Source organism: Harpegnathos saltator, unplaced genomic scaffold, assembly GCF_003227715.2.
Source record: "Harpegnathos saltator strain DR-91 unplaced genomic scaffold, Hsal_v8.6 scaffold381, whole genome shotgun sequence".
Taxonomy (NCBI): Eukaryota; Metazoa; Arthropoda; class Insecta; order Hymenoptera; family Formicidae; genus Harpegnathos; species Harpegnathos saltator.
This window is the reverse complement of record NW_020230185.1, coordinates 1477976-1501143: the sequence shown is the minus strand read 5'-3', so window position 1 is coordinate 1501143 and position 23168 is coordinate 1477976. Positions and strand designations below refer to the sequence as shown.

The 23168-nt window shown below is 44.1% G+C and overlaps 4 protein-coding genes and 1 long non-coding RNA gene across 13 annotated transcripts in view; 1 reads left to right on the top strand and 4 right to left on the bottom strand.

Moving 5' to 3' along the window:
* Positions 1 to 304: 304 nt before the first annotated feature.
* On the bottom strand, positions 305 to 3661 carry LOC109503579 (transient receptor potential channel pyrexia-like). The gene is made up of 2 exons (XM_011156602.2): positions 847 to 3661; positions 305 to 375 (listed from the first exon to the last, which is right to left on the bottom strand). The coding sequence occupies exon 1, from the start codon at positions 3546 to 3548 to the stop codon at positions 876 to 878; it is 2673 nt and encodes an 890-aa protein (XP_011154904.1). The 5' UTR covers positions 3549 to 3661; the 3' UTR covers positions 305 to 375; positions 847 to 875.
* Positions 3662 to 8020: 4359 nt separating this feature from the next.
* Positions 8021 to 15702, bottom strand: LOC105192446 (transient receptor potential channel pyrexia). 2 transcript variants are annotated; one of them, XM_025300730.1, is made up of 2 exons: positions 13993 to 15702; positions 8021 to 11827 (listed from the first exon to the last, which is right to left on the bottom strand). In XM_025300730.1, the coding sequence occupies exon 2, from the start codon at positions 11734 to 11736 to the stop codon at positions 8905 to 8907; it is 2832 nt and encodes a 943-aa protein (XP_025156515.1). In that variant the 5' UTR covers positions 11737 to 11827; positions 13993 to 15702; the 3' UTR covers positions 8021 to 8904. The 2 variants fall into 2 exon arrangements, with proteins under 2 accessions (XP_025156515.1, XP_011154902.1); XM_011156600.3 differs by having other exon boundaries at positions 14007 to 15702.
* On the bottom strand, positions 12344 to 17450 carry mRpS9 (mitochondrial ribosomal protein S9). The gene is made up of 11 exons (XM_019845662.1): positions 17355 to 17450; positions 17092 to 17221; positions 16883 to 16986; positions 16626 to 16799; positions 16482 to 16561; positions 16263 to 16338; positions 16058 to 16180; positions 15914 to 15956; positions 15713 to 15828; positions 12566 to 12699; positions 12344 to 12452 (listed from the first exon to the last, which is right to left on the bottom strand). Exons 1-11 carry the CDS (start codon positions 17448 to 17450, stop codon positions 12344 to 12346), a joined length of 1185 nt encoding a protein of 394 aa, XP_019701221.1.
* A 3644-nt stretch (positions 17451 to 21094) lies between these two features.
* LOC112589030 (uncharacterized) lies at positions 21095 to 21799 on the top strand. The gene is made up of 2 exons (XR_003113202.1): positions 21095 to 21216; positions 21502 to 21799. It is a non-coding gene; the product is annotated as an uncharacterized LOC112589030 (long non-coding RNA).
* Positions 21571 to 23168, bottom strand: part of smash (smallish) — an 88546-nt gene continuing 86948 nt past the window's right edge. For 4 of the 8 annotated variants that reach the window (XM_011156604.3, XM_025300741.1, XM_025300744.1 and 1 more), the window contains one exon: positions 21571 to 23080. In XM_011156604.3, the coding sequence (XP_011154906.2) occupies positions 22890 to 23080 (191 nt within the window). In that variant the 3' untranslated portion in view covers positions 21571 to 22889. The remainder of the gene's footprint in view (positions 23081 to 23168) is intronic. The other 4 variants (XM_025300740.1, XM_025300745.1, XM_025300746.1 and 1 more) reach the window with 2 other exon arrangements.

Below are 23168 nucleotides of genomic sequence, written 5' to 3'. Positions count from 1 at the left end.
GATCAACGTTTGTTCCAGGTGAACTTCCTTCTGGCGCCTTCTTGACCAAACTTTTTCCTCTCGCGTCTTCTCCAGTCCCTCGTTAGAAGTCCAGCTGTAATTCAAGATGATAGTTATTACATTTTTTATTATCCACGTGTGCGTGTATCTCCCTCGAACATACGTCGAAATACACTCGCAGATTTCTTTATCGGGAATCGATAGTTCCTTACCAACACGCATCCTTTCGACCATCGATTTATCAACAAAGCTACGTAAGCCCCACGAAATACCCCAACGTATAGCACCCGATTGACCAGTAGGTCCTCCATTGGCAATCGTAACTTCAACATCAATTTTATCCATCATGTTCGTGAATAATAATGGGAATACAATCTGAAACAGATGCAATAGAAAAAGGAAATCGTGTGAGACAACCTTACAGACTCATCGTGACGTCCGAGCAACGGTTAAAGGTCAAAGTTAATTAAACTGAAGAAACATACGTTACAACTCAGGTCTGTAGGAACGCGATAGTAAATTGGAAAAATCACAACAATTTTTGTACGCAATATCAATGGAAAAAAAAAAAATCATCTCATCTGCTACAAGTTATACAAGACTACATTTAATTGATTGCCAAACTGGAGAAGTCAACTTGTACACATAGTATCGATGGAAGAAAAATATTTTCTTCTAAAAATTACACAAGACCACTTTTTATTACTTAGAATAAGAGATTAAATTAAATTGTCAAGAACGTTCGTTAATAGGGATAAACAGGTGATCTCGTAGGTAATAGCGAAAAACTCGGTGATTGACTGAATTTCATGAATTATACACAATGTAAAGTTCCCATTGAACTACCGGATCGCTCTGACGGCAAATCGTCTAGTTTATGACGAGGTACGGCCTCTTGCTAATGTCGTTATAAGAGTCTTCAGCATTTTGTTCATTTCCATTAATTCCACTTTTAACAATTTCACAGCGTCCTCGTTCATTTTCACCGTGGTGACCAGTCTCTCGATCGCCATGTGCACAGCAGCGTCAGAGAGCTCCTCGTTCTGCCGCTTCACCCAAGCGACGTGATCGCTCAGGCTGACGTCGTCGTTCATGAAGGGGATGTTCTTCTGCGCTATTTCGTAAGCGGCCTTCAATATATCTTTGGGCAATCGTTTCTCCAGAGGATTCAGCGGCTTCACCACGAGCACTCGTTTTCGATTCTCGACGTCGATCTTGTGGTCCGACATCCATTTGCGGAAAGCGTACGGGATCTTCGCGTTGTGCAGTATCATTTCCGTGAAGAGTATCAGTTTCGTCTGTCTCACCAGCTTCGTGAGCCCAGCGTGGTTCCTCAGACCCTGTATATCGTGCACGGCAATGCCGACCAACAGGTTCATCAAGATCACGGTGACAAACACTATGAATAGCGTGAAAAGAATCTGCGAGCACACCGACAGAGGATGATAAATAACAAAGGAGCCAGTCGCCGGCTCGTCCGACTGATTAATGAGCCCCTCAAAGTCCAGCTCACCGGCCATCATCGCCAGGACTTTGATCAGACCGGTGAAGGGATTGCCGAATGCGGGTTCACCCGAGAATATGACGCAGAAGCTGATGGTGAAGCCGATCAGCAGTCCTGAATAGGCCAACAGAAGCTTGGCGAATTCGAATTGGATGTGAGTGAACATGGCGACGTAGGTGCCGAAGGCGGGCAGTTGGCCCACCATCAGCATCAGGTTGGTCCACGCGCAGAGTATAGCGAACGCACCCACGTAGTTCTGCCAGTCGTAAGTGCGGCCGGTATAAATGAAGGACGTGACGAATATGCTGACTATCACCACACCGTCCAACACGTTGTCGATGTTGGAGAAGTACTGGATCGCCGACTTGTGGACCATGAAGCCGATCACCTTCCGCGGTATCGTGATGCACGTTAACGCCAGCGCAAGATACCATTCGATCTCGATGACCGGTCGCCTGAAGAGGAAGGAGATCTTCTTGCCGCTGCATATCTTCGAGTTGTTGGTCTCGTGATTGTAACACTTGTAGGCGAGCGCGGTTAACACATAGGTGGTCATGCAGATCACCGTCATCGCGTACAGGAATATTCTCAGCAGGTAGACCTTGCGGATCTTCTCCCACTTGAGGTGCAAGAAAGCCATAACCAGCGGATGCGACAGCAGGTCCTTCCGGTGCTCCTGCACGAAGGTGTTGATGAAGCTGGTCTCGCACTGGTTGTTGCTGGGGAAGAGGATGTCGAAGTGCAGCTTCATCTCGAACTCCCGGTTGTGCGATACCGGCCGGGTCAGCCTGATGGAGGCGTCCAGTCGTTGGCGGAACACGTGCAAGGACTCCGGGATCTTCTTCAGTATGACGTTCAACGCGGACAGCCCGGTGCACGTGGTCGCGCTGATGTCGGCGCCGGCCCAGATGAGCGCGTCGACGCAGCGCGATTGCTCGTTCAAGGCGGCGATGTGCAGCGGTGTGAAGCCGGTCTTGTCGGCGGCGTTCACCAGAGCGCCGCGCTTAAGCAGCAGCTGCACCAGCTCGACGGACGAGTCAGTGCTCATGACGGCGAAGTGCAGGGGCGTCCGGTACTCCCGATCCACGGCGTTGATGATATTGGCAACCGCAGCGCCGGCCGACAGCAGCTCGACGCAGGCCATTGACTGGACGGAACAGGCCACGTGCAGCGGCGTCTGGCCCAGGTGGTTCTTCTCGACCACGCTGGCGCCGCGCTCGAGCAGCACCGTCACCGTCTCCACGGCCTTCGCCCTCACGGCGCTGTGCAGGATGGGCTCGACCATTTCTTGTTGACCGGAGTAATTCAGCCTGGCGCCGTAGTCCAGCAAGGTGGCCGCGGCGTGCCAGCTGTTGCCAAGGGCTACCACGTGGAGTATCGTGTAGTGGTTGATCAGGTTCTCATAGTTCACGTCGGCGCCCTTCTTGATGAGGTACTCCACGCAAGCCACCTTGTCGCCTAACGAGGCCGCCAGCAGAGCGTTCACGCCGGAACGCGACTCCACGTAGTCGTGCCGCGCGCCAGCTTGCTCCAGCTGCGGCAGGAGCTGCAGCAGGCCGCGGTAAGCAGCCCAGATGTAGGCGACGTTCCGCAGTCTCTCGCTCTTGCACGCGCTCGGCAGCACGTCGCACTTCTCCATATGCAGCAGCAGCCTCGTCTCCGCCGGGCTGACGATAGACCATATGGCCGAGCGCAGTCTGGCGCCGTTCACGTAGGGATGCCTGCACTCCCCGTTGTCGAAGAAGAGAGACTCGTCGGCCGGCGGCGGCTCGCCGGCGTCGATCTCCAGCTGACCGGCGTTCGCCTCCGCCGCGGCTCCGTCGCCGCTCGCGACCCTCCGCGGGTTGTCTCCCCTGTCGTATATGTACCTCAAGGACCTGTAAGTGGAGGCCAGTCTCACAGCGAGAGGCTCGTCCTTGAGACGGCTGTTCAAACTTCCGCTGCAGTATGTGTGTTGGTCTCTCTCGCTGACTATCGGCACTTTCAACAGGTCCAGCTCGAGGTCCACCTTCGCGTTGGCGTTCCGCAAGTTTCGCTCGTCCATGCTTGCTGGTGCAATTTTTACCTCGACTTACCCGGTGACTCTTCCCGAATCATAAGTCTGTTCTTTTCAGGTGAGCCAGGTCGGGCCGTGCGCCGTTAGACTGAAGCAAGAATGTGAACTAACGTCGAGAGGAAAAGGCACATCGCTGCAGCGTCGGTTCCGCCGAAGGGACCAGCAAGCTTCATCTGCGAAGATGATTCTGACGTCGGCAAGATCGTCCCTTCTGCGCGTTAATTTCTCCGCAGGTGCGTCCGCGCGGAGCAATTCCCGACCCGGGCTTATCTCGCCATCCGCGACGAGGCAATCTCGCCCAGCACTCCTCTGTCGCCACAGCGGAGTTATTATCGTGTGGGTGTGCGTTATTGTTCAATATTAGCGTGAGCGATTCGATAATGGAGCGTTAAGTATTATCGCACCGTCGTACGCGATGACTCGCACCGAGGAACATCCCAGTTGCCGCGTCTTCGCCGAGTCACCTCCGCCTCTCCTCGTCGCTCGCTCCCTCGGCTGTCACGTCACGTCCCCGAGTCGTTTAGGTCATTTTAAGAGAGGTCAGCTCTTATCGCGTTGCATCACGGTCTCGACCACGACCGAGTGACTTATATCCGAGCACCTTGTTGCACTGATTCGATCATGATTTGCCGCTTGCCGATTCTCTCTCTCTCTCTCTCTCTCTCTCTCTCTCCCTCTCTCTCTCTCTCTCTCTCTCTCTCTCTCTCTCTCTCTCTCTCTCTCTCTCTCTCTCTCTCTCTCTCTCTCTCTCTCTCTCTAACGGGATACGCACGCTCGGCACGCGCGAGATACGGCTAATAAGGCTGAAAGCGGACCAGGAGAGCTACTTTCTCGAAGTACCACTTGTCGTAATAACGGCATTAGGCACGTATGTTTACAAATGCTAGGACCACCTGCTCAGGCTGACTCAGGCCGACTCGGGCGATAAGACGAGCGCGAGTCTACGAGGAAGATTTCGAACGCTCGCGGGAATGCAGCCGCGCCGCCGGAGACCGTAATTGTTTCGCAGCTAACGCGACACGTGACGATTGCAATCGGACAAGGAATGCGAGGCAGGTAGTTGTACCCGCGACTGGCTCGGCCAGACACTCGCTGGTACGTCGAAACGCTGGATGATGAGTCGGCGACGTAACGTATTGTCCCGTGTTTTCTTCTTCTCACCAACACACCGACGCACTGTCTTCTCTCATCCTCGCCGCCGAGAGCGTTTGTCTTCGTCGCTTGTGTCCTTCCGTTTCGTATTATCGTATCTCGAGGCGATGATTAATGCGCGCAGAGACTGTTTGCAGTCGAGCTCTCGAAGGTGTCCGAAAGGAAAACCGATTTCGCTCATCCAGTCGCCGCGTGGAGACGATCAGCTCGTCTATCATCACTCGGCGCTCCTGCGCGAGCATTACCCACCGCGGAGGACCTATCCGGTTCGTACGATCGCGCTACAGGTACTGCATGACGCGCCCGGTGGATCGTGCGGGAAGAGGAGTTCGCGCGCGAATTCCGAGTCTGGGGGGAAGAGAGCGCAATAAATAATATATATAAACATAAAGAGATATATAGGTCGTAGAGGCGGAGGTCTGCTCCGCGCATACTAAGTCGCGAACTGCCCTTCCGCTCAGCTTCAGATTAAACCGCTCGACAGCTGAACGCCGCTCTCGCGCGATCTTTATCGCCGAGATTGTTGCTGTTGGCGTTGTTATTATTATATCAGTTATCGGTGAGAAGCCGCTATACGTCGCAGATATCTGTCGTTATCAATCGGGTACATCGATAAGGTCACACTCTCCTCGTCAAAAATTTCTGTAAAGAAATCCCCCCTCCTCCTCTCTCATCACATGTGCTGCGAATGTTTATTTGGTTCTTATTAAGTTATTCGCTGCAAACAATAGCTTCTCTGCTTTTCATTTAATGTTCAATAATAACGAAACGCTTGTGATTGCATTTTGTTTGACTTTTTTATTCTTAAAATGAAAAAAGAAATATGTACCGGGATGAAACTTCACGCATGACAGCGTTAACGCTTTTCGTTAACGATTTTCTTTGATGATAGCCTTCAAGGGTTAAGGAAGATCGTGTCCAGAAAGAATGGAGATGGTGAAGAAATTAATCGGGTTGTCGATATTGATAATCAACGTACCCAAAAAAAGTATTCTATTTGTAAAGTGATTTTTCCCATAATCTCACCTCTAAGCGAAGCCTTTTACAGAAAAAGGATTCCTCTTTCGATGGAGCGGTTAAAGTGAACCTAACCATTCGTCTAAAATTTATTAGATATTCTGTTTTCCTCTTATTTCAAAATTTCCACTTTTATACTCTTAAAATTAATTTCCTCTTGTATGAAGAGGAATATAATTGATTTGAATGTCGGCTTTTTTCGTTCAGTCATGCTCTATCTCTAGACATGAACAATAGAATAACTCATAAGCATAGAATGCTCATAGGTCAGAATATTTGGGACGCTTTTTGAAGAAAGGTATGTATGTTGCTGTAACATAACGAAGATAATTTACCCATATTTGATCAAATACAGTTTATAATCTATTGTAAGAAGGTGAATAATATATTCTCTCTTTTAACTATGTTTCGTACAATTGGTTATGATGAACATCTTTGTAGCTGTGAAGTTTATAACACCTAACTGGAAATTTATTTGTTATGATGATCTTATTTCATTCCTGCCTACTTATTGCAGAATTGGAACCAGTATATTTGTGTATATATATATATGTATAATGAAAAGTAATATATATATATATATATTACTTTCATTATACATTATACTAATTTTTTCAAATCAACTAGTATAACCAGTAAGAATAAAGTAAAATAAATAATAATCCTCTTAATTATTTTTGAAATTACTTTTTTTGGGGTGATAGTACTAGTATATAGTCTAGTATTGCAATATATATTATCTAGTATAGTATATCATCTAGTATATAATATATATTACAAATTATTTTTCGTCATACATTATAATAATTTTTTTCAAATTAACTAGTATAACCAGTAAGAATAAAGTACGAACAGTAAGAATAAATAATAATCCTCTCAAAAAAGGATTAAATAATCTGTGTATAAGAGGAAATTTATATTAAAATCAATCAGATTTGCATTATACGTGTAACATATAATTTCTCTAACTTGAAAAATAATGCGTTTATAATATTTTCCTCTTAATTTTAGAGGAATCGTCTTGAGGTCATATATAAGAGTAAAATCTTCTAAAATTTAGATGACTACGCTTGTTCTGAAATTACTTTTTTTTGAGTGACTAAATAGCTGATGCTCGTGATAGTATGTGAGATTTAATATTTCAAACGCGCTAATCTCCCCCAAACTGTACGAAAATCCACACGCAAGGCCTCAATGGACCGATTGATCTTTCTCGACTATTGGACCGCTTTTATTTCGCTTCTTCGTTGTGCCTTCCGTTTTTCTCCTTGTCCAGCTTATTCGCTCCTCGTCGGACACTTTTCAAGCGTTTTCTCCCGTTTTCGCGCCGTAATTGAATTCCTCATAGACCTTCCGAATTCAAATGCACCTAGCGAGGCGCCTTTCACTGTAGACCGCGTGATCGCGAGTGCGACATCACGACTCCTTTGCATAATCCGCGATTCTGTATTCATTTTAGATACACGCTGTATCGCGCGAGTCATCTGAACGTACGGTATATGCGAACCATTGTACATGAAATATGAGTGTATTAATAAGTCTGATATAAAAACAGCCGCGGCATTGAAATCGGAGGCGCGAAAAAACTTGTCTCGCGATCGGCGCGAGTTAACGCCGTAGAAATCTCTCGAGTGAGTGAGCGAGCGAGATATCTTCTCGTGCAATTTTTCATCTTCCAGTCGTCCAACTTGAAGGTCTGGGAGACGCAAAATTGTCCGAGAGGTAAGACGCGCGGCCGCATCCGCGCCTCGAATCGTAACCCATTAAATTCTCTTGCGAGAGATGGATTCGTGATTCGACGTCCTCGTTTGCGGACGTCGTTGCCGGGTTTACAAGCAGGTCCTATCTTGAAAGTCCGAGTTTTTTTTTTTTGCGAGGAGAATTTATGCAGATCGAAACCGGTTTCGGCCGTCGATCTACGCGTATACCGTTAATGTTATTTGTATTCTTTGAAATCCTCCTCCAAGTGAAACTCGACTAGTGAGGCAACCCTGAGACGTTTCTGCCAAAATCACTCGTAGTTTGCCCGCGCAGTTCACGTCTCGCGTCTCGTCTCGATAGAAAATTCACGGCGCTTCTCACGTTTTTCGCAAGCGCAACTTCTCACCGCGACCTTCCGACGCTTGGTTGACTTGAAGCAACTTTGTGAGCAAGTTGAGAGAGATAGATAGTTTATTCACACCCTGGGGAAACAACCCCTTAGGTAAAAAGAGAGAGAGAGAGGGGGGGGGAGAGAGAGAGAGAGAGAGAGAGAGAGAGAGAGAGAGAGAGAGAGAGAGAGAGAGAGAGAGAGAGAGAGGGGATATTCACTGATCGCGGCAGATACGTTAGAAATTACTATTGTTGAAGAATTATATAGGGTGTTCGGGATTTTTAGGAAACGGAAAATTATGAAAATTAATCAGATCAAACTGAGAGTCGAAGACCATTTTGTAAAAATCACAATAGTTATTAAATTATTAATGAAAATGACTACATCTGCGTGTCTAGCGGTAGATATGAGTACATTGAACTTTGAACTCTAAACCTTGAACTTGTTGCACAATGGCCGTCATATAATTGTAGGATAGGTCATTCTGAACAAAAAAGTCCTTCACCATTTTGCAAATAAGCATGCAAATTTTCAAATTATCAATCAAAAAATCCTCTGTGATCATTTTCAATCATTAACAACTTAATAGCTATTGCGATTTTTGCAAAATGACTTTTACACTTGACTTTTCCTCTCAGTTTGATCCGATTAATCTTCATAATTTTTTGTTTCCAAAAGATTCCGGACACCCTGTATATAAACGAGTAACAAGATAAGAGATAATAGATAAACCAACGTGAATTATAGATGTAAATGATACGCAGACGTCCGGCGTAGGATATTTCTTGGCTGCCTCGTTTATTTCTTCATCTTCTCGAAATGCGTTCCTCATTTGATGCACTCCTTTATGTAGGCGTAAATAATATAATTTATATAATATAAAAAGAGAAGAAAATATAACAGATCCCGCTCGCTGAGAGACTTGCAATTAAGAACAGTGCCGCATGTATAAGCACGTTTCCTCAAGTCCGCATTCCGGCATTCTCAATTTTCAGAGTCTCCGATCGTTGCTGAGCAATCGAATCCTCGAGACTTCGAATTGCTGTGCATTCGTCTCGACGAGTTCCATCCGTTGATCCTCTGCTACTTGTGCGTCTTCGCGAGCTCCCGAAGGAGGGCCTGATTCCTCTCGCAAATCTTCCTGAGCTCGGCGATGTCGTCCTTGAGCCTGTTGCAATCCTGCGTCAGTGTGTCCTCGTCGAAGCCACGCCGGCGGCAGCCGCTGGAGATGTCGCCTTTCATACACGCTTTCGCGTAATAGCCCGCGCCGTAGGTCTTCTTGCGCGACACGGCAAAGTTACTATGACCGTCCCCTTCCTTGGCTACTTTGTAGGCAGCCGAGAGGACGTCGCGCGGCAACCTCGTCTCCCTGGGATTCAGCGGCCGGACGGTAAGAACGGCACGCATCGGCGAAGGCAAGATCAACGCAGACCACCGAAGACACTTGATCAGGCGCTTCGGCAGCAGCGCGAAGAAGAGCGCGACCTCCACGTCGTAGATCAGCTTGGTCTGGCGGACGAGCTTCGCGAGCCCCGCCGTCTTCTGCAGGCCCTTGATGTCGTGCACGGCTATGCCGATCAGCAGGTTCATCAGCACGATCGTCACGAAGAGCAGGAACAGCACGAAGGACAGTTGCGCCGAGATCTGCAGCAAGACCCAGGAGGTGCCCTCCACGTCCGACATGGCGGTCTGAGCGATCGACTCGTTAGACGGGAAGAAGAGGTCCTCGAAGCCCAGCTCGCCGGTCATCATCGCGAGGACCTTGATGAGAGCCGTGTGCGGGCTGCCGAAGGATTTGGAGTGCGGGAAGATGACGCAGAAGCTCGCCGTGAAGCCCACCAGGAGGCAGGCGTATGCCAACAGCAGCTTGAACACCTGAGCCTGCACGCTGGTGAACATCGCGACGTAGGCGCCGAACATCGGCAGCTGGCCAATCATCAGCATCAAGTTGCTCCAGCCGCAGAGGACGGCGAAAGCGCCGAGGTAGCTCTGCCAGGCGTAAGTTTTGCCGGTGTACACGAAGGACGTCGCGAACACGCTCAAGATCACGCACCAGTCCACCAGGTTCTCCGGCTGCGTGAAGAAGTGCCTGACCGACAGGTAGCTGGGCATCACAGTGAACTTGCGGAAGGCCTCCAGTAGGGTGAGCATGACCAACGTGTACCACTGGATCCCCAGCAAGGCCGGGTGCCTGTAGAGGAAGCCGTAGAGCCCGGTGGCTTTGGCGCAGAGCGGCGGGTCGCGCGCGTGGCCGTGCGACTCGTTGTAGCAATTGTAAGCCAAGCCGGTCATCACCCAGCTCGTGAGGATCAGCACGTACAGCAGGTAGAAGAGCAGCCTGGCGGCGTAATACTTCCTGATCTTCTGCCACTTGAGATGGAGGAACGACTGGCACAGCGGGTGTTCCAGGATCTCCTTGTAGCCTTCCTTCACGAAAGCGTCGAGATAGCCGATCTCACCGTGGCGTCGGTGCTGCAGCAACGGCCGGAAGTCCAGCCGCAGCTCCAGCTCGCCCGCGACGACCCCTTGGCGATGTAGGTTCACGGCAGCGTCCAGTCGCCGCTCGAACACGTCCAAGCAGGTGGGTGTCTTGCGTAGGACGATGGACAAAGCGCTGGTGCCGCCGTTGGTCCTGGCGCTGAGGTCAGCCTCGTGCCTGATGAGCAGGTTCACGCATCGCGACAGCTCGTTCGAGGCCGCGATGTGCAGGGGCGTGTAGCCGTACTTGTCGGCCTTGTTGACGTTCGCCCTCCAAGCCACCAGCAGCTCGGTCACGTCGTCGGTCATGAGTGATCGGCTCAAGGCTAAGTGCAAGGGCGACCGACCCTCGTCGTCCTCCGCGTTCGGATCAGCACCGCCCTTCAGCAACGCCTCCACGCATTCCAGGCTGTGCGAACGCGCCGCTAGATGCAAGGCTGTGTGTCCCCGGTGGTTCTGCAGTTGGAGGCTCGCCTTCGCCTCGACGAGGAGCGCGACGTTGTCCACGCAGCCGGCTTCAGCCGCCAAGTGCAAGGCGGTGTCGTTCTTCTGGGTGGGCAGGTCCACCGGGCAGCCCGCCTTCAGCAGCGCATGCAGGCAATCTGAGCTTCCGCCATCGGCCGTGTGGTGAATAGCGGCGAAGCCGTCCGGGTCCAGCCGCTCGAGGTCCTTACTGCCCGGCGCCAACAGCGAGAGCACGCGCAAGGCGTTCGTGCGCGCCGCCACGTGCAGCACCGTCTCCTCGTCTTCCGGGCTCTCCTGAGCGGCGACGCCTCGCTGCAGCAAGTGCTGAGCGACCTCGTAGGAGTCGCCGAAGGCGGCGTAATGGAACGGTGTGTGTTTGAAGCCGGAGGTGACGCTCGCGCCGCGAGCCATCAGCAGCTTCACGCCGTCCAGGCAGTTGCGGAAGGCGCAAAAGTGCAGCGCCGTGAGACCCTGGTCGGGCTCGGCGTAGTCGACGTTGTCGGCGAGCTCGCTCAGCCGGCGGATCAGGTCGACGCGGCCGGCGAAGCTCGCCTGCAGCAACAGCACGTTGATCTCCTGGGGCTTGCAGGCCGCGAGGAACGCCTCCGTGCTCGCCTCATCTTCTGCCCTGCTCAGTTGCTCTAGCTCCTCACAGAGCTGCGACCTGCAGGCTGCCCGGCGCGCGTGCTCCGTCAAGAGGTTCCTGATGAAGTCCTCATTGATGCGCAGGGACGAGCGGTCGATCTCCGTGGAGTAGCCGAACTCGCTGATGCATATCGAGTAGTCCTCCCCAGCGTGAGGCACGCTGTCAGCAGGCACGCATTCGAAACCCTCGTCATCCTCGATTTCGCTGTCAGCTTGCTTGGGCAGCTTGGTGGAGCTGATCCAGCGGGCTAGCAGCAACGAGGTCGCAGCGTGGCGCAGTGACGAAGTCGGCGCGAGCCTCGACGTCCGTTCGCCGGCCTCTTCCATTTATATCGCCGACGAGGCGGCAGAGCGCGGCCTCAAAACACGCACGATGCTCGTACCATCTCCGCCTGTTGCCGTGTTAGGTCTTAATTACCTATAAATGCGACACGTCAATCTCACGTCATCGTATGCGAAGTTCGTTCGATGCACGAGTATTGGCGAGCGAAGCTCTCGCGGGCCGGGCCAACCGAGTTCGCGTGTAGTTGTGTGCGGGTATCATTTTCTTTTTTTTCTTTCTTTCAGCAGCACAAAATATAAATTGCGGTGCCGAAAGTAGTCGAAGAAGAACACGGCGAATCTTTCGTGCCGAATTGGAAGGAAGGCTTAGTCACGTGTTTATCTGTCGAAGCTGTGAGACCAAAATGTTAGTGCGAAATTGATAAGCAGAAATTAGCTTTTTTCAACCTTTTGCACTCGGAGACATCTCGCAGGGAACCTACCAACAGCTCGGCGGCACCTTTTTAGGAAAATATGCAAACAGGAATCGCATCGTATTAAATAGTGTAGTTTTGAAACCAAGTGTCATTTATTGTAATGATATTTGGTGATATTTTATATGAATCTTTAAATATTGAGACATATTTATGATAAAAAATCAAAGTTTTATATCTTATATTTTTCTAAAGTGTGGCAACGTGTGGCAAACAGTCACCGATATGCACTGCAGGTTCGCTTTGCCATAATTCTGCAAACCAAATAAATGAGTCAGAAATTTCCAACTGTAAATTGCGAAATCACAAAATGAAATTTATTAAAAGAATGTTACTTTTTTCCAGTTTTATTTTTCTGACTTAGTGCAGGTAATGATCTGTGCCGCTCGATACTTCAATACGATCTGCTTTCAGCTTTGAAAATCTCTTTTAGGCTACAACAGGCTTGCTTGTTTATCTTCTCAAGTGGCATATTATGCGGTATATCACCAAGAAAACATGTATTTTTGAAAAATTGCGCTCGCATAAGTTTATCCTGTATAATCACTAGAGATGTGCGAACTATTCGAATTTGAATTGAATTGAATCGAATCTAATGTAATTCGATTCGAATCCGAATAATTCGAAACTTTCGAATCGCGAAGATTCGAATACGAATCAAATATATTAGCGTTTACGTACACATTAGCTACAAAACAGGCTATCTGGGCCTGTATGTTTGAATCCGTAACTTGTAATTAACTTAACTTATAATTAATAATTATAAATTAATTATAAATTACTTTAAATATTTTAATATATATTATTTTAAATATTTTACTTTAAGATAATATTACAATATCAATATTCCCTTTCATATTAAAATCTTCCATCATTATTTGCATGTTTAGTCCATCATTATTTGCATTATTATAGTCATGTTAAATTTTTTAATGATTCGATTCGAATTCGAATCAAATTTTATAGATTCGATTCAACTCGACATAAAAATTCTTGATTCGCACATTTCTAATGATCACTAATAAAGCCTTTATGTCTTCTGAAAGGGGATTTCCGAGTATTTTGCTAGACTTACAATGTCCCCTCAGAGGAGACCTCCGAGTACGAAGGATTAATATTTTCAATCTCTTTCGCTTGTTTGTGACTCATTACTTTTTTTCAACCGCTCCTTCACGACTTTAGCGAGTTGGATGAAACGCAACGTTCTAGGACATGCACTTCTGCTTCGAAACGAAGACTATGGACCCGAACTTTGGCAACGTACACTTCAGAAACACTGTAGCATCCGTCAGAAGATACGAGACCGTGCCTCGTGCCAAGTGCGCGCGCGAGTGACAAGGCTGGTCACAACGTCGAAATCCAACGCAAAACGCAATGCGCGCGAGACTCGATTGGAAAATCGGTCAAATAACTGAGAGGAATAGCGGAGCGCTCTCTCGTCGAATCGAGGGTATTTACATCTCTCTTTTTCTCTCTCTCTCTCTCTCTCTCTCTCTCGAGAGAGAGAGAGAGAGAGAGAGAGAGAGAGAGAGACAGAGAGAGCCGGATAAAAACGCTCTCTCGTTATCGGTGTAATGCAATCGAAATCAATGCCGTGCCGATAACAGTTGATACGATACACTAATAACATCAGCAAATCTCAGCTTATTGTGAAGATAAAAGGAGAAGCGGGAGGAGCGAACGGCTCTAACGAGAAACGATATTTTTCGCACTAACGTTTCAGTTACAACGATAATCTTGCGCGAGAAACTATCTAAAAATCGAATACACGAATACAGATTATGTACGAGGTACCCTTCTTAAATATCCTTCGAAGGTAAACACGTGCCTTTTGTGTCAGACCTGTCAGTCGAGTGAAGCGGCCGGCTCTGTAATGGATGAATCAATTTTATACGGTGACGGTTCCTCGAAATTTCGGCTCTAATTTAACTGTTCGATCATCATCACGTGTGCTAGACGGAGATGGCACTACAAGGACTGCGCGCTGCAGTGAGACGGCGCGAGACGAAGCTCGGTAGGCGTTGATGATCCTCTCGATCGCACCTTGTTCTCTCGCCCGACCGGTACACACTGAGAGCGAGGAAACGGACGGCATGCAATCGTTGGTTCCATCGTACCGGTTTTAAGCAGCGAGGAGAGCTTGGGCGCTATTTGCATCCGATGCCTCTAAGCCAGATGACGAAGACGCGCGAAGCGGAAAGATAGTTTCCCTCGAAGGACAATGAACATGTTCTTGTGTTCGCGTTCTTCGCATGATGCGCATCATCGGAATGTCGAATAAATCTCCCCCTCTCTCTCTCTCTCTCTCTCTCTCTTGATAGCCTGACATACGTCTCGTTCACAACGTGTTTTCCGAAATGCCAGTGGTGTCCAATATTTCAAACCTGTCTCGGTTTATTTGTTTCTCTTTTTGTTTCCCACCTGCGATCGTGTAAACAGGATGTCTCCAGTTGTCTCCACAGGACAAACTTGATGCTCATTGTGAGGAAATCGTTGATCCCAAGTAGAGTTCGATGATGTGTTCGTTAAACTATTCAACTAGCTTGAGTGCTAAGAGCGGTGTAGTTCGCATTTATGTCTAAAGATATTTTCAATTAATTTTCCATTCCCTTATTGGCAATTTTAATAGCATTGCAATCAAGTTCGATTTTTTAATGTAAGTTTTCGTACTTTTGATTACAATAATCATGTTTTTTACTTCCAAGAAAGGAATTGAGGGAGTCAATGAAGTAACTCGTGATTATTTTTGTCATACGAGCCATTAATAAAATGAAGTTGATAAACGTGATAACATAGATATTCCGGTAAAGATGAACTGAAAATTGAATTTCACTTAGAATTTTTTTGCACTTAAATACATTACGTGAAATGTATCGGATTATTGTTCTTATTATATCGAACACGCTATAGGATCATCTTATACATCAATAGATGTATGTGTAGGAAGTTGGAATGTTTCCACACAGAAGTGTTGGAATTGGATTGTGAAACTGTGCCTTTCACCATGCAACGTATAAACACGTCAAATAAAAAAAAATAGTACATTCTTTCTCCAGTTACTCACTTTAACTTTAGCTTCTCCCGGAAGTGTTACTACCAAGACGCCTCAGGTATTATGGCGTCATTGTTTATTGTATCACGAATCACAGATATGACGTGACGCTATTCTTTTTGTTGCAGAAATTAATAGGAATTACTTTCGATCAAATTACATTACATGTTAAAAAATATTTCAGAAGGCCAACATTGAAACTCGAAACACTTTTCAACAGAAATGCTGATTTCAATGTGCAAAAATTTTATGTAGAATTTACACGCAGCTAAAGAATTGCACTTTGTGAAGCAACTGAAACTTCAGTTTCTTTCAATATCGTCGTATAAAATCTTAATTTACCTAATAACATATAGACTTTTCACATTACAAAGTTGAGGAATTTCGTAAATGTTTAGAAACAAGTTAAATTTATTTATTATTCTTGGGAAACATAAACTACAAATAAATAAGAAGAGTGATAAGAAAGAAAATAATATCAAGATATGGTACTTACCTGCTCGCGATAATGCATCTCTTTGAAATATGTGATATCTTGTCCATTGATGATCATTTTTCCAGAGCCATTACCCCAAAGTGTTACTTCACCTCTTGAAGATTTTCTCATGCAGTCTAAAATTAGAAATAATGTAAATTTGCTAACATATATGACGATATGTTTTAGTTCTTTATGAACTTTAAAACTATGTTTATTTACTTTTAACAGTGATATATGGTCTTCCTGTGCTGTCATACTCCAGCTACAAACACATAAAAATTCGTATATTAACGAATTTACTTTATATATATATATGTACTTTTTATTTAATCTGTTGCTATATATACAGACATAGACACTTACTGGTGGTATTACTATATCTGTGTGACTAATCAGTGATTTACGATATTTCATAATAAAGTCCTGCGCACGTTTTGATAATGGATGATTACTTAGTCGATCTAATGATGTAATAAGGTAGTTATACTAAAAAAATTGTCACAGTTGTAGATTAAATCATGCATACATATTTTTCACATATTGTCTGTAATATTATTATGTTACTCACATCCATGTCACTAAGAGTTTCAGATATTAATTTTTCCATATCCATTTTTTTTAACCAGGCAGAACTAATTAAATCGCTAAAAACATGGCACAATATATTTATGAAAAGCACATTGTGCTCTTTACTACATAGAATAATGTTTCTAAATTATGTATATGCATACTACAAATGTGTGTGTAACATATTCAGTAAGTATCTGATATAAAAAATCTTACATACATCTTATCCACAGGTAATGTTCCTTGTCTTATTAATGAATCTTCAATGCTATTCAAAGATTGGATTGTTTCCGTAATATGCTGTACATAAAAATATTGTTTAACATAATGCAAGATGTTCCATTTTGTAAGAATTACAACTTACATAAAGTATCTGGTAATAATTTGGTTTATACGTATAAAACATAGAATGATAAGGTCTCCCAGTTTCATCAAATTCTGCTGCTTTTTTGTTAGGAAATATTTCATTTGGATGTCGCATCATTGGCCGTGCTTTAGGATCATGTAGCCCAGATGGAAAAAGATATTCAATTGCGCTCTGGAAATAATAAAAAATTTAGTTTTACATATTATATTAGACATTGGTTAAACTGTTAAACATCGCTTACAATAACTACATACATTTATATCTTCTTGTGTAAAGAACTCTGGATCTTCACCCATCATATTAGCCAAATGCCTTTTGCCTATTTGATATTCTGTGATCTCTTTCTTCATAAATTCATCTTAAGAAATATAATTAATTAGTATATAGAATAATTTTTTAAAAGTGCTAACATTATCAATATGCTTCATAAAATATCAATTTAAAACTTAAAATAAAGTATTACCGTGCTCTTTTATTCGTTGCAAGTATGCCGTCATAGCTTTGCTCAATTTCTTGCTTGGTTTTGTCTTTTCAGATCTTAATATATTGTTGATTTCACTAACGTTTGTTGTGTATGCTTGTGATTTAATATTCTGTAATCACAAGATAATTGTTTAAATTATGAAATTGATACTCATTCAAGTACAATGAAGAATGAACATTGAGTTAAATTTACAATGTTATTGCAAAAATCTATTTCATTAATTATCGTTATTTTAAACTTACCGAATGTTGTGAGGTACCCAGAAATAAAGTGGTAACATTACTAACAATACCGATGAAACGTCGAAAAGGTGGACGTGTGAAAATAGATACAGCCATAATTGCTGCTAACAATAATTAATTAAAATAAACTGTTAATTAATTTATCGTCAATAATTTAATCTTGCACAAGTTAACCTATCAAAACCTTAAATTTGTTCCTTTTGCTTGCACTGGAACGAGAACACGCGATAAAGTTGAAAAATATATACATACTACATTGAAAAATAATTACGATGTCTGAGTGATAAATTCGTCTTAGTTTTCAAGATTTTAATTATTAATGATGCAAAATGTCGGTTACACGTTTTGTTATCTAACGATGTCGAATAGACAATCGTTTGCTGGAACTTGATTCTCAGTCAAGTGGCCAATGTTGGTTAAAAAAGGTTTGAGTCTTGAATGAAGAGATGAAGATAATTAGTTCTAAAGTCTCCGCTACAAGCCGCCACCATATACAATGAGAAGTTGCGTATTTTAAAGACTGTTGGTCTTACGGAATTTACACCTGTATTCATAGTCAGGCCTTATATTTAAGGCTTCCTTAAATTTATCTTCAGATGGTCTGTAGCCAATAAAATAATCCGTGCAGCATCTAAAGATGGATATAAGGAGGCCTCAAATATATGGTCTGTTCTTTGTAGCTGCACTGTTGAACTGGTGCAATAAGCTAGAGTGAGAACACCTATATTTGTCTCACTTTAACTTATTGTACCAGTTCAACAGTGCAGCTACAAAGAACATACCAATAAAGCCTGACTATGAATACGGGTATGGTGGAGGATTCACACTGCGTCCGATGTCCGATGTAGGTAAGGCGACAGTTCCCCGAAAAGTGGGGGGATAACGTTGGTACCAACGAAAATCTCTGCACGATATAATTTTAGTTTCTGTAGATTAGTACCACTGTTGAAGTAGTAAGTCTGTTAGTTTGCGCAAACCTTTTGACAGCTGTGCGCACGTATAAATAATACTGTACAACTATTATATATAAAAACGTAAATATAAAATATATTGTAATATTTCATTAAAATAAAATTAGGTAAAAATGACAAGTAAATGAAAACCTAAAATACGTAATAAGTGAGATAAATAAGTGAGAATATAAGTAATAAAATAATAAGTGAGCATACAAAGTGAACAAGAGAATAAAATAATAAATATTGTATTTACATAAGTTGTGTGTGTGTGTGTATGTAAGTAGATAAACAATAATTATATGTAACTAAATAATTTTAATTTTTCACTGTTTTGACATATCATAGTAAATATTACTCGTTGTTAGAGCATAGTTCTTCGCACTGGAATCAATTTACCTTCATTGTCATCAACAAATATATGTCAGATAAGTAATTTATATTTACATAAAATAAAAAATTAAATCTGCTATTCCTATATTTGGTTGGATTGGAACAATATATATTGGTCCAAGATGGAAATACTGTTACAAGATGGTAACAAACATCGAATATATCTATAGAAAACGACAATAAAAAATAATAGTAAACATCAATTTTACAAACCTGCACTCGTCAATCGGTCGTGGCTTTGCTGGTGAGGGATATTTGACATCAGAATGTAATTTCAACTTCTGTTTATAACTAGGACACAGTACCTTCACAATTTGGCAACCCTATTTCACAGAAAATTATTCTCTGGATATCAACTTTCAGCGAACATACGGATTGCTGTAGAGAGATTGATGTAGAGAGAGTCGTCAATGTAGTCGAAAATGTAGGGTTTTGAGAGGACTTTAATTTGGTGCCAGAACCAGGCCTGTATCTCTAACCGTTTAGGAGATATCGAAGATTAAAGTTTTCCAACCTTTCTCCGTTGATATTTCCGCTTCTACTGGGAGTAGAGAGTCGCCATTTACGGCAAAATGTAGGGTTTTGAGAGGACTTTAATTTGGTACCAGAGTCAGGCCTGTATCTCTAACCGTTTAGGAGATATCGAAGGTTAAAGTTTTCCTGCCTTTCTCCGTCGATATCCAGCCTTCCTCCGTCGATATCTCCGCTTCTACTGGGAGTAGAGAGTTTGCCATGTAGTCGAAAATGTAGGGTTTTGAAAGGACTTTAATTTGGTACCAGAGCCAGGCCTGTATCTCTAACCGTTTAGGAGATATCGAAGATTAAAGTTTTCAAACCTTTCTCCGTTGATATCTCCGCTTCTACTGAGAGTAGAGAGTCGCCATTTACGGCAAAATGTAGGGTTTTGAGAGGACTTTAATTTGGTACCAGAGCCAGGCCTGTATCTCTAACCGTTTAGGAGATATCGAAGGTTAAAGTTTTCCAGCCTTTCTCCATCGATATCCAGCCTTCTTCCGTCGATATCTCCGCTTCTACTGGGAGTAGAGAGTTTGCCATGTAGTCGAAAATGTAGGGTTTTGAAAGGACTTTAATTTGGTACCAGAGCCAGGCCTGTATCTCTAACCGTTTAGGAGATATCGAAGATTAACGTTTTCCAACATTTCTACGTTGATATCTCCGCTTCTACTGGGAGTAGAGAGTCGCCATTTACGGCAAAATGTAGGGTTTTGAGAGGACTTTAATTTGGTACCAGAGCCAGGCCTGTATCTCTAACCGATTAAGAGATATCGAAGGGTAAAGTTTTCCAGCCTTTCTCCGTCGATATCCAGCCTTCCTCCGTCGATATCTCCGCTTCTACTGGGAGTAGAGAGTTTTCCATGTAGTCGAAAATGTAGGGTTTTGAAAGGACTTTAATTTGGTACCAGAGCCAGGCCTGTATCTCTAACCGTTTAGGAGATATCGAAGGTTAAAGTTTTCCAGCCTTTCTCCGTCAATATCCAGCCTTCCTCCGTCGATATCTCCGCTTCTACTGGGAGTAGAGAGTTTGCTATGTAGTCGAAAATGTAGGGTTTTGAAAGGACTTTAATTTGGTACCAGAGCCAGGCCTGTATCTCTAACCGTTTAGGAGATATCGAAGATTAATGTTTTCCAAACTTTCTCCGTTGATATCTCCGCTTCTACTGGGAGCAGAGAGTCGCCATTTACGGCAAAATGTAGGGTTTTAAATCTCTGGACGTTTTATCGGAAATCTGAAATATTAACAATGTTTAATTGCAAGATAACCCTCACATATTACAAACCTCGAACATTTATTATATATAAATGTATTCTACTTACTTAAATAAGTGATATCCTTTTTTATTCGTATTATTGCAATTAACAATGCAACATGTACTTGGCATTATCTCGTTTATATATTTGCAGTTTTACTAATATAAATAGCAGTAGATACGACACATCAGTGTAGACACATCAGGTATCACATACTTACAGTACAGCACTACTACACACGCATCGGATACTCACGTACGCACTACAAACACACACCGCCGCCATGTTTTGGCGGTCTTCATGGCCGAACCGGAAAATAGGCGGGACACAGCTCTTGTATAGGTCAAAGATCGAAGTTAGCAATCTAGTATAGTATAGACATCTGTGCCTTACCCGGATGTACGATGTCCGACATCCAATAGGAGAACAGCTTTCTCAGAGAATTCAATTCTCCGATGTCCGACGTCGTACGGTCGCGGACATAACAATAAGCGCCCGTTTTTTTGCAACTTTTGGAACGCATCCCGACTTGAGAAGAATGAGAGTCACTGCTCCGCCTGCGGAGCATGCCTGCGCAGTGACTCACAACGAAAGGCGAGAAATGAAATATACGCGATGGGACATATTATAATAATACAGGCTCAGATGAAATGAATACTCCAGCATGGAAATGGAAATGAGGGAACACAGAACAGACAAGAATCATCCGATGTAAGTCTTATACTCCGGGGGGACATCCGAAAAAGGTAGAGATAAATAAACATGTTGGATATGTGGCAGATTTGCCATGATTGACATATCTGCACTATAAAATTTCTTTCAAAAATGCGATATATGCATCTTAAAGAGAAAACTTTCAAATGCATTTGTTAATGAACATTGCAACAACCAATTTATTACCTTTTTGCAATCAATCAAAGTCGAGAAGACATTTCTTGCTTCACATCGAATAGGTCATCAAAAAGAAATCATTTTAGAATCTGCAGATATGCAAATTGAAGAAGGATGAAGGAGAAAGTCTATGCTTTCAGGTCGTCCCAGCAGCTATGTGTGATATTCTATTTGCGACAATTAAGAAATAAATCTCACACGTGGAGAAATGTGTTTTTATATTTGCTTCATCTTTTATTCTCTTCAATAATATAAAATTACATACGTTAATAACACGAGATGAATATGTTACAATATTTCACAACGTAACGCGTGCCCAACGCGATTATGGGTTACGATTGGGAAGCGGTTGGGAGGAGACCATGTCTTAGCCCATGTTGAAACGCGCGACAACGATTTCATCGAGTCGAGGATGACGACCGCGGGCGGAAGTATCTGTACAACGAGACGCGTTTTGATTTCGTAACAGTTGACCGCTGCGTAAAGACAGAATTGCTCCGAATTCGACTCGTCTCGGCGGACATTTGACTTCGCGTGATCACTCGCTTCCGGCGCATGAAGATTCGACGACTCGAGGCTTCTTGAGAAGACGAAAGAGGGTAATTTGAAGCTGGCGGCAAATAGAGAAAAGAGAACCAGCCACGCGTCGCATCTCGTCGCTTGACCGGTGTAAATCGGGGATATACTTGTATAAATAGTACGAGAAACTATATTACAAAAATATACAGCGTCGCTGAGTCGACGCCACCGGTATCCATCCGCATTGAATTCTTCCAACGGCTCTGCATGTTCTCTCTCTTTCTCTCTCTCTCTCTTTCTCTCTTACGTCTACACTAATTACATAAATACATCTTATTTACATCTCTCGCGTGCGATTCGTGTTAGTTGGTAAGGTTGGCTGCGTACAATGTATGATTTGTTATCTCGATATAAAGACGCGGGGGATAATATAACTAATCAGCGGACACAATGATGTCGCATGATTCCTCTTCCTCCGTCTCACCTGTCGACAGATACATTTTACACAGAGTCTCTCCTGTGTGTATGTGAGTGAATGTTGTGTGTGTGCGTGTAGGTGTGTCGAGTTTTATATACTTTTAGAGACTTTTGGACTGAACGGTTCGCTAAGATATAGCCGAAAGTTACGATCAAATTAATCAGCGCAATTCCGTTTACCACCAGGCTTCTCTACACACAACTGAACTTGACACCTGAAAATTTAACAGCGATGTGAATTATGAAGTGAGGATATCCTTCCGAGACGCTTTTTGCACATTCGCGCTTTCACAATGAGAGACGCTAATGATCGCCCATTACGTTTGCAATGGAACTTTCTTTTTTAAGTGCCGACAAGTGCCGTGTGCAATCCGCAATTGCCCGCGACGTGAATTCGCCACTTATCGGTGTTTTCAATTTCAGAGGGCGGTGTGCATTCTACTTGGACGCTCTCGGAATCGATACACGCTCGTTTTTGCATGTTTTCTTTTCTTTCTTTCTTTTTTTTTCTCGTATGGACATATTTAACGGTCTAAGGTAGAGTTAAAATGTGTGTACCGTCGTCACTGGAGTAGCAGTTATGGCAATGAAGTTTATGATTTCGGACGCGCACGTCCGTTCCCATCAATCCATCGCCGAGACGCACGTGGCACACGCAGCACTTGAAGCACTCCATATGGTAGAACAGCCGTAGACTTTCGATTATCATCGCGGCACCTCGACCTGGTCGGATCAAAAAACAATGTGGTCAGACAATATGACAATATTCATCGATGTCGTCGAGCGCGATAAGAAGCGTCGAGTAACGTCC